Source organism: Engystomops pustulosus, chromosome 3 (genome assembly GCF_040894005.1).
Source record: "Engystomops pustulosus chromosome 3, aEngPut4.maternal, whole genome shotgun sequence".
NCBI lineage: Eukaryota > Metazoa > Chordata > Amphibia > Anura > Leptodactylidae > Engystomops > Engystomops pustulosus.
In genome coordinates, this window is record NC_092413.1 from 11,995,035 (window position 1) to 12,006,781 (window position 11,747).

Sequence of the window (11,747 nt, forward strand, 5' to 3'; positions counted from 1 at the left end):
AAATGGTAGGTAGCACTCCCCTGCCGATCCTGGTTCCCGCTGCACTGTACTTCCTGGGCCAGCTCAGCCAATCACTGACTGAGGCAGATAACCACTCCCACCAGTGACTGGCCTTCCAAGAAGAACACTGTATTGTTTTAATAGAAAATCCCTTTAAAATCCAAAAAATAAATCTACATTCCCTGTGCGCAGACTCCCGTAGCCCCTCCTTAAAGGGGACCTTTGACCTTTCAACTTGTAACATCCTTCAATAGGTCAAGCTCCGTTGATTCTCGTTTTGTTGGGATTTTCTCTCTAGCTTCCACCATTGCCGAGTTATCAACCTCATTATTTTCAGGTCTTTACTGTCAGATAGGTGGAGCCAGAATGTCTACTCCGGCCCAGGACCACCCATCTGACAGTAGAGAGTCTAATTAGTGTAGTTTCAAGGTAGTTTCTGTACCCAATATACTAAATAGATTCACTGAAGTCAGATGGGTTGTCCTAGGGTGGAAAAGGCCAGTGTGGCTCCGCCCATTTGACAGTAAAGGCCTGCAAATAATAATATGAGTTAATAACTCAAGAATGGTTGGGGCTAGAGAAAAAATTCCAAGTATGCTGGAATCCGTGTAACTCTGGGGCACATTTACTTACCCGTCTGGAGGAGATCACAGAAAGTGCATTGTCCGATGATAATGCACTGCGCCACGATTCACTAAGATGGTGCACCCGATATCCTGCATGTGTCGCTTCCCCGCTCAGGTCCCCGGAGTTCACCTTTTTCTTCCCGGTGCATGTAAGTGCTTGATCGTGCGACTCAATTTGAAAGCTAAATCCCGCGCTCAGTCCGCATCAGTCGGATTGTCCGACGGCACGCTCCCCGATTTGTGCCGCATGGTGCGCCAAAATCCAATAAAGTGCGACACAATCCCCTGCTAAATACCTGTCACAGCTGTGCAAAACCCGAAAACGTCGAAAAAAAAACGACAACAGTGTGGCCGCGGACCCTTAGTAAATAAGCTCCAATGTCTATTAAATGATGCAAAGAGTTGGGGTTGATGAAAGGTCCTGTTAAATTACTATTTGGGGAAGTCATTGCTCCATTCGCCAATCACTGGCCTCAGGCGCGACCTTTATGTCTTGTTTCTTTCGTGTCTTCTTTGCCCCCCATTTTTTATCATTTCTATGGCTAAGTCTGGATATACATATATAAATATGGAATATATAGATCAATTATGGCCATGGTCTGCAATAGTGAATATATAATTTTCTATCATAATGTTAACCCTATGGGGGTCATTTCACACTTTGAGTCAAATATCTACATTTTAATTTTATTCTATATGGCGGTTTTTATTCTATATCGCCTTAATGTTCTTTAACGATGCTGCAGGATAATTGTCCTACAGTTATGGGGTGACTGATACCCAAAACCCTGATGCCCTAAAGTTCGCCGTATACTTGTCTGTGATTCTCGAACCTACTTCTTACATCCAGTTTGTTATCCCACCAAAAGCGTATCCCATCAATATCTCTGAGTAAATACCACATAAGGAATGTTTTACACTCCGGAAATTCAGGATTACAGTGCGTTATTGTGGCCGATGGATCTGAATTTCCCTCAGCCTGAGGCGGTTTGTACTTTTACTGCTCCTTTTACCGTCCCCACAGTAGACGTCCCTTTTATAATGCACTTACATGGTTGTAAATCGGTAGAAACAAGCAGTGTTATATACATGTAATACTATATGGTGACATGAATATAGTCACAAGTCCGGCCATGAATACTAAATGCGAGAGGGATAGCGTAAAATGCACAATGTTTATGGGATATTTTGGGGATCATTATTAGGGGCTATGCTTCAGCCGCTCCTATGGACTATGTTAATGTTATTGCAAATATCTCTCTGAATGGTTAAACTTTCTGACTGGATTAAATCTGGGTTCTGGGATTATAGGGACCCCCTGCCAATGTTAATAAAAAATGTACCCTCTTCAAGGGTCCTGGCTTTAGTGTTTTTGTAAATGGTAATTTTTAAGGGTCATTTTCTTGTAGGGAGCACTATCGGAATGTAAATGGCCATACCGCAGGTATGAACTACTGGATGACAAAAGTATGGACATAATGGGGCACATTTATTAAAGGAAACCTACCATTTGGAATGGCAGGGGTAAGCTGTAAGTACCGAGCACCAGCGCAGGGTGAGCTGGTGCCGGTACTTACTTTTGTTAGTGTTATAAACCGCGGTATCGCGGTTTTAACACTTTTTAAACTCTAGACCAGAACAGGCTTCGGCGCTGCGCGCGACTGTGCGCGCGCAACATCTCCGCTATTTCCTATGTAGGCGTGCGCACGCAGCGCCAAAGCCTGTTCTGGTCTAGAGTTTAAAAAGTGTTAAAACCACGATACCGCGGTTTATAACACTAACGAAAGTAAGCACCGGCACCAGCTCACCCTGAGCTGGTGCCGGTACTTACAGCTTACCCCTGCCATTCTAAATGGTAGGTTTCCTTTAAGCTGTCTAAGAGTAAGAATGTTCTTAGTTGCCCATGACAACCAATTAAAACTCAGCTTTCATTTTACCAGTGCTGATGAATATTTTAAAGGGGAGCTGTAATTGGTTTCCATGGGCAACTAAGAGCATTCTTACACTTGGACAGCTTGATAAATCTGCTCCGTTCTATGGTGTGGTTTGTGGTTTCTGACACTATTTATGAAGACACTTTTTGGCTTGTGCTATTTATGGGGTTACTGTGACTGCGTTAGTGTTTGGCCGCTACTGTTCAAGGCCCTGGGTACGTTCAAAAAGATTTTTATGAGTAAAAAAACAAAATTTCCTGTGTAAACCTCCTCAGATCCACACATTTGAGTAGGGCCAATCCACATGTGGCTGCTGTATCCATGACCAAAAGCTGTATCTATGACCGGCCGCTGCAGTCACACAATTTTTCGGGTTGGAATCAGCAGAAACTTTTCGGTATTTCTAAATACATGTAGGAAATTTCTGCGTCCATTGAAAACAAGGAAGCACATAAAAGGCACAGAGATTCTGATGTAAAAATATTTCATAATGGCGGCTTCTTCCGTTACCGCCATGAGTTGTGTGTCTTATAGCAAAATAAGCTTAGTTTGCACAACTAAAATATCCCTGAAATCAATTCTTGAAAGTTGTAATTTTTGTCACTTCCATTACTCCACAAAACAGGTATATTTTAAAGGAATGATGAGGGTGGATGAGGGTCTTTTGGGGGCTGCCAGGTCCTCATTAAGTTGATTACTTGTATTAATTGCATCAATAGTTGCATTGATTAATTGTAAATTGCCCCTGGGAAAAAACGTGAAAAGAACATTTTCATGATCTAATACACTATTTGGCTACTTTTGGAAAAGTATAAAAAACGCTGATTACATCCGATGCATACGTTGCAATCCAATTATTCCCTCTAGTGTTTGAAACCTAGGCACCCCGCATGCGCAGTTTAATAGTCGGCCCACAGTGACGCTCGTTAAAACGATGTCACTAGAGGGCGCGCTGTAATTATTAATTTTGTCTCCGGCCGCCTGTAACGCTTCCTCATGTCAGCTAATCACCCTGGGCAACCCAGAGAAGCGTCATTGTAACAACGGGCCGAGCAGTAATGGAGGACGGCAGGCGGTCTCCCTCCTTGCATCTTGACCTGAGCAATTTCGAGGACGGTGGTGACAGCCGGTATGTACTCACCAGCCCCCGCTCTCTGGAAGCCTGTGCACGGCTTGGGGTGCGGCCTGTGGATTTGTTATATAAGTCCTATGGAGAGATCAGAGAGGAGAATCCTGAAGCCTCCAGCCAGGAGGTCAGTGAAATGTATGAGGCCCATGAGGTGGAGAGGCTGAGGAGGGTGAGGCTGTGCAGGGAGCTGAGGAAGAAACTCCTGGATGGTGGTGGTGATCCTGGTGGTCCTAGCCCTGGTGGTCCGAGCCCTGGTGGTCCGAGCCCTGGTGTCCACAAGAACCACGTTACCTTCTCCTTTGCCTCTCAGAAGCCCCGGAACCACCAAGATCCCACAACTTCCCCGAATCGCTGGGACTATTTGGACATCTCAATATCCCCAGACCGCGCTACCTCTCCAAATCGCTGGGGCCCCTCAACCAAGGGCCACAGAGCTGAAGGACAGATGCAAAGAAGCCAAAGCTATGGAAACTTGCCTCACCCAGAAGCTCAGATCTACCATCTTACCCGTAGAGTGGAAAAAGAAATCAAGGTGTCCGTACCCGAAAGAGATAAGAAGATTGCGGCCCTGATGTTACTCAAACACCAAGAAGAGGAGATGTCCAAGCAGAAGAAACTACAAGCCCAACAAGCTTGGGAGGACCTCCGCAGTAAGGAGAAGGTTATCCGAGAAGCACTGAGCAAGCACAACTGGACTGACCGGCAGAAGAACCGAAGACAAAGTCCAAGAAGCTCTAAACTTGAGTGGCAACTTGATGCTGTCCGATACCTGACTGCTCAGAATAACAAGGAGTGGAAGACGTTGACTCCTGACCAAAGAATTCTTCTTCAAGAAGGCATGGAGAAAGTCCAAAAGGATCTACAATCAAAGCAGCAATTCCAAGAGATGATGTCCAAAGAGAAAGACACCAGAGAAATGGGTGGTCGTCTTCTGGAGGAGCGGATGCTGCAGGCCATCAAAGCCAAGATGATCAAAGACCTGCAGAACAAGAAGAACATCCAAATCAAGAATGAATATGAGAAGCTAAGACATTCCAGACTCAAGGAAGAGGTGGACAACCAGGTCAAAGCTGAGGAACGCTCCAGGAGGATGACCATGCAGCAGAAGGAGCTGAGGTTCCAGCAGACGTATGAGCAGATCCAAGAGGAACGTCTTAAGGAAACACAAGAGAAAGCATCTAGGGAAGAAGAGATGATCGTCATGGCCAAAATCCGAGCCGAGCAGCAGGAGAAAGAGCAAATAAGACACAAGAAAATGCTGGTCCAAGTCACCAACCAAAAACTTCTCCAGGCCAGTGACTCTCTGGGAAAAAGTCTGCAGAGCAAAGCCGAGCGGATGCGAGAACTGAACATCGTCAAGGAGAAAGCCCACCAACTCTTAAAGCAAAAACTGGAGGAAGAAGAAGAAGGCTACCGGAAACACATTGCACACCTCATCAGGATGAAAGATCGGAAAAGTGACAAGGTCCTCAAGGAGAAGGAAGCCACCATAGAAGAGGGGAAGAAGATCGCCAGAGCTTCCTTCCACATTCGGGATAGGATCAGAGAGCAGACCAAGAGCAGGACATTCGACCAGATGGCCCTCGAGGCACAACTAAGCGCAAGCTTCATGAAGACCATCCCTTGAAGTAGACCCTCCAAGTGCTGCACCATCCGATGCAATGAAGAGCAGTTGGGTAATTATGATCATAACTTAGGGATGAGGTTAGTGGACAACTCAGGGACGGAATCGGGACCATGAGGAGTTGTAGGAACAGTCAAGACTTTGTGGTAGCTTCAGTTTGGGATTTGTAGTGGTCCAAGCCCACCAGGTCCGGCAGGGTAAAAAAAAATTTGTAATGGGGCAGAACGGGTTCAGAACTTTCAGCATTGTTCATTTCATGAACCCCTGCTGCTGATGTTAGGTCCTCTAGGTCCTTGGGTGGTCTCTCCTTTCACCCAGGAAATGAGCGATAGCCCACCTTAGGCAGTGATTGGTCGAGGGGGTCATGTCCTATTAGGGAGGTAGAGACCAGAAGACATCCCAACAGCACTTTACCCACTTTGCCAATTTTACAAGAAATGATTGGTCGTTCATGTGTTGTCAGTGGCGCCCCCTAGGGTTGGACCTCAGCAGTCACACCTTGAAGACCATCAGATTTTAAAACCTGAAAATACCCTCGATCTTTCCTCATTGTTTATGGTTCGGTAGTTTGACTGCAGCCTATATGGTCTACAGTGTTATGTATTGTCCCTGGAGAGATGTGTAATCAGACCTTTGCTAGTAGCAGCAGGACTGTGAAATATGGATTTATAGTTGAGGATTGTAGCTTATCCAAGTGCACTGGTTGCATGTCCTCACACTGCAGTGCTCTGTGCTCTCTGCAGGTATTGTCACTGCAGACATATATAATCAGACCTTTCTGTATGTTGGTAGTAGCAGCAGAACTGTGATATATGGATTTATATTCCAGGATTGTAGCTTGTCCAAGTGCACTGGGGGGGGGGGGGGCTCAACTGCTCTGTGCTGTGCTCTTTTCAGACAGTGTTAGGTATTGTCCCTGGAGAGATGTGTAATCAGACCTTGGTTTTTAATAGCAGCAGGACAGTGAAATATGGATTTATGTTCCAGGCTTGTAGCTTGTTCAAGTGAACTTTCCTCACACTGCTGTGCTCTATTCTCTTTGCAGACAGTGTTAGGTATTGTCCCTGGAGAGATGTGTTATCAGACCTTCATGTATGTTGTCAATAGCAGCAGGACTGTGATTTATGGATTGTAGTTTCTCCATGGTCTTGTCCTCACACTGCTATATCCTGTGCTCTCTACACTGAACTATTCTACAAACCACCCCCTCTGCTCTTAGTGATCCCTTTTCAATACAAAGAGCACAGCAGTGTGAGGACATGCCTCAGTACACGTGGAGTAGCCATAATTTTGGAATATAAATCCATATATCACAGTCCTGCTGCTACTAACAACACACACAAAAGTCTGATTACACATGTCATCAGAGACAATACACAACACTGGCTGCAGAGAGCCCAGAGCACAGCAGTGTGAGGACACGCCCCCAGCACAATCCTGGAATATAAATCCATATTTCACATTCTTTCTGCTACGAACAACATACACAAAGGTCTCATTACACATCTCTCCAGGGACAATACATAACACTGGCTGCAGAGAGCACAGAGCACAGCAGTGTGAGGTCTGATTACACATCTCTCCAGGGACAATACATAACACTGGCTGCAGAGAGCACAGAGCACAGCAGTGTGAGGTCTGATTACACATCTCTCCAGAGACAATACATAACACTGATGGCAGAGAGTACAGAGCACAGCAGTGTGAGGTCTGATTACACATCTCTCCAGGGACAATATATAACACTGGCTGCAGAGAGCACAGAGCACAGCAGTGTGAGGTCTGATTACACATCTCTCCAGGGACAATACATAACACTGGCTGCAGAGAGCACAGAGCACAGCAGTGTGAGGTCTGATTACACATCTCTCCAGGAACAATACATAACACTGGCTGCAGAGAGCACAGAGCACAGCAGTGTGAGGTCTGATTACACATCTCTCCAGGGACAATATATAACACTGGCTGCAGAGAGCACAGAGCACAGCAGTGTGAGGTCTGATTACACATCTCTCCAAGGACAATACCAGACACTGACTGCAGAGAGCACAGAGCACAGCAGTGTGAGGTCTGATTACACATCTCTCCAGGGACAATACATAACACTGGCTGCAGAGAGCACAGAGCACAGCAGTGTGAGGTCTGATTACACATTTCCCCAGGGACAGTACATAACACTGGCTGCAGAGAGCACAGAGCACAGCAGTGTGAGGTCTGATTACACATCTCTCCAGAGACAATACATACCACTGGCTGCAGAGAGCACAGAGCACAGCAGTGTGAGGTCTGATTACACATCTCTCCAGGGACAGTACATAACACTGCCTGCAGAGAGCACAGAGCACAGCAGTGTGAGGTCTGATTACACATCTCTCCAGGGACAGTACATAACACTGCCTGCAGAGAGCACAGAACACAGCAGTGTGAGGAGACAATCCTGGATTATAAAAAAGTCATTTGTGGTCCCCTTCAATGCTGAACCTTGCAGTCCCTTCCATCCGTGTTTAGAGAGGAAGCCCCAACCGGCTGGAAGTTCTAGAACGATCTCAGCCTTCTAGGAGCCTCTGATGTATTATAATGGCTTTTACACTGTTATTTACTGTAAAAGTCGCCGTTGCCATGGAGATGTATTGAGCCATTTTCGGCAAAAGCTAAAAAAAAACAACTTATAAATAACCACAGTAATTACTGAGAGCCGGAGCCGCACATATTGACGAGCCACGACGCTGCACAGCGCCCAGTATTGTCACAGGATTCCCGAACATTGAACAGTAAACAATCTATTCCACTCCTTCCTGGTCATGTGACCACCTTCTCCTCTACGCTCCTGTGTTGTTAGTCATCTACTAATTAAATTACTCTGATAATTTTCAGTTTTACTGCAGGCTGTAAAGCGAAGTGGTTCACTTCTATCAGTCTGTGGGTGTTGTACTGACATCTAGTGGACAATATTGTACACTACAAGCGATATTTATGCGAATGAGGGAACAATCAGACAGTGTTTATAAAGTTAAAAAAAAGTATTCATTTTATAAAATTAGCTACAAAAAAGGAAAGATATAAGTAATATGTTGTTAATTAGAGGGGGTTTTATTGCAGTTAAGGCAGTGCCCCCCCCCCCCCCAGATACATCCCCATAGCTGAGATACGGCGGATGTGTGATACCGCCCTGTGACACAACATGTAAGAACTTCATCTAACGGAACCTCAGATCCCGGGTCCATGTCACTAAAGAATTTTGATACATTTAGGATTTTTTTTATAGATTTATTATAGATGATTATTACAGAATTTATTGTTTTAGATGTTTATTTTTGTATGTTTGTTACTAACTAATAAATGTTACATGTTACACTACATGTGCAGTCACTGTGTCCATATACCCCAGAGCTGCACTCACTATTCTGCTGCTGGTGCAGTCACTGTGTACATACATGACATTACTTATCCTCTACTGATCCTGAGTTACATCCTGTATTATACCCCAGAGCTGCACTCACTATTCTGCTGCTGGTGCAGTCACTGTGTACATACATGACATTACTTATCCTGTACTGATGCTGAGTTACATCCTGTATTATACCCCAGAGCTGCACTCACTATTCTGCTGCTGGTGCAGTCACTGTGTACATACATGACATTACTTATCCTGTACTGATGCTGAGTTACATCCTGTATTATACTCCAGAGCTGCACTCACTATTCTGCTGCTGGTGCAGTCACTGTGTACATACATGGCATTACTTATCCTGTACTGATCCTGAGTTACATCCTGTATTATACCTCAGAGCTGCACTCACTATTCTGCTGCTGGTGCAGTCACTGTGTACATACATGACATTACTTATCCTGTACTGATCCTGAGTTACATCCTGTAAATCTTTTATTTTATATATAAAAATGAAAAACATTACAACAATAAACATAAATAAAGCCATAACTTCTGGCAAAACAAAACAATAACACAAACTAAAAGAGACTTATGAAAATCTCCTGGCCCAGCCACACACACACACACCACACAATCAGCATTATAAAACAAAACCTTCACCCAATCCCACCACCTAATTTTTTTTTTTTTTCTTTTTTTCTATTTTTTATACAATTTTTTTTTTTTTTTTTTTTTTTTTTTTTTTTCCATAAATAACTAAAGAATACACAGCAAAAAAAAAAAAAAGACAAACAGGAAATAAAAACATTAAATATAACTAACTAAATCCCACGCCCATCACCCTCCCACCCAGACACTGGTCTAACGTCCAAAGTTCGCGCTATATAGTCCAGACCAGTGCCCAGGATCATATTGTCCAAATCCCGTCCACCCCCCTCCCAACCTAACACCAACACCCCAAAAACCAACCAAGCTATATACACATTAACTATAACTACATAAATACACACTGTACACAAAATACAAACACATTAAACATATCAACATAACAAACCAACCACATAAAGCCCAGGTTCGGCGCCTGCAAGCCCAACATCACTATAACCTCAGGACACAAAACAAAAATCTACAGTGTCAGCTTCAGCCCAACACCAGGAGCGGAGATGACAGACTAAGGGACACTAAAGGAGAACCCCCTCCAAAGGAGAGAGGCCCTCCCCGTGCCCCGCCTCTCATACTCCAGAGAGCGCACCTTCACCAGGTCACCCAGAATGTTCCTAACCACCTCATCCACCGGGAGGATTTTACGCTGCGTCGATACTAAACACCGTGCGTTCCACGTGTGGTACCTGACCACTAGACTGACTAGGAATAACGTGCAGCGGTCCCGGCCACCCAGGCCTCTGAATGCTCCATAGGCCCACTCCGCATAGGAGAGACCGGCCAACCCGGGCCAATGGATGGAAGCGCCCACCCGGTTGTACACCTCTGTGTTAAAGGGGCACTGAAGCAGGAAGTGGTCCATGCTCTCCAGCAGACCACCGCACTCCTCCCGGGGACAACCCCTTTCCTCAGAGCTCCTACACTTCAGATTGTCCCTCACACACAGCTTTCCATGGAAGCAGCGCCAAGTCACGTCCCAAAACTTCAAGGGGATCCTGATGGAATTCAATAAACTCAAACCCACCCCCAGATCCCGACTTGGGCAATCCCTGAGGGCCAGAGGCTTCTGGAAATGGGTCAACAGAACCCTTTTGTCAAGGAGTTTCCTCGACATGGTCCTGATCTCCCACATTCCCAGACCCCACCGGCGAATCACCTTCAGAACCGGGGTAGCGTAAGCCGGAAGATGCCCATGTGGTGTACGGAGATCCTTCACTCGCCCTCCTGTCTCCCATTCCTGGAAGAAAGGCCGAAACCATCCCCTGCAGGAGTATACCCACGGAGGAGCCCTCTCTTTCCAGAGGTTTGCTACATTGATCTTAAGAAAGGTATTCACTAGGAACACCACAGGGTTGACCATACACAACCCTCCTTGTCTCCTCGTGCGGTAAGTAACCTCCCTCTTGATTAGGTTCAGCCTATTCCCCCATAACAGCTGGAAGAACAGACTGTAGACCCGAGTCCAGAGGGGTTCTGGCAACATGCACACACTGCCCAGATATATCAGCAATGGGAGCAGGTAAGTTTTAATCAAGTTCACCCTTTCCCTGAGGGTCAAAGACCAACCCTTCCACTGGTCCACCCTCTGAGCGGCGATCTTAAGCCTGCCATCCCAGTTTTGCATGGGGTAATCCCCCTGGCCGAATTCGATGCCGAGAACTTTGGCAGAGTCTTGGGGCCCTGGAAGAGTGTCCGGGAGATCAAAGCCTGGATCCCCCTCTCCCAGCCAGAGACTCTCACACTTATCCCGGTTGATCTTGGACCCAGAAGCCTCTGAGTAGCGGTCAACCTCTGACATCACCCATTGCGCCTCCCCTCTCGAGGACACAAAAACGGTGACATCATCAGCGTACGCTACCACCCTTAGAGTGGCTTCCGGTGCCGCCCGGTCCATCCCGACTCCCACCAACGGCCCACGATCAACCCTCCTAAGGAATGGGTCAATCGCGAACACGTATAAAAGTGGGCTCAGAGGACAACCCTGGCGAACACCAGACCCGACCTCAAAAGAGCGGCCAATCCAACCGTTCACAAGCGGGAAACTCTCTGCCCCTGCATACAAAACTTTCAGCCAATTGACAAACTCCCTCGGCAGGCCATACCTCAGAAGGACAGACCAGAGGTACTCGTGGTCAACCCGATCAAACGCTTTTGCCTGATCCAAGGACAGCAAGTACCCCTTCCAGTTACCAGCCCTGCCCTGCTCCACTGCCTCCCGAACACAAAGCACAGCACTAAATGTACTGCGGCCTGGAACAGAGCAGTGCTGGGTCCCCGAAAGGAGCCGGGGCGCAAACTGCACCAGCCGATTAAACAGCACCTTTGCCAAAACCTTTCTGTCCGTATTGAGAAGCGCTATGGGACGCCAGTTCTCAATACG

The 11,747-nt window shown here is 46.2% G+C and overlaps 1 protein-coding gene across 1 annotated transcript; it reads left to right on the forward strand.

The window, feature by feature from the left end:
* Nucleotides 1-3,500: 3,500 nt before the first annotated feature.
* CCDC185 (coiled-coil domain containing 185) lies at nt 3,501-8,641 on the forward strand. The gene has a single exon (XM_072140062.1). It carries the CDS (start codon nt 3,619-3,621, stop codon nt 5,314-5,316), a length of 1,698 nt encoding a protein of 565 aa, XP_071996163.1. The 5' UTR covers nt 3,501-3,618; the 3' UTR covers nt 5,317-8,641.
* Nucleotides 8,642-11,747: the final 3,106 nt, after the last annotated feature.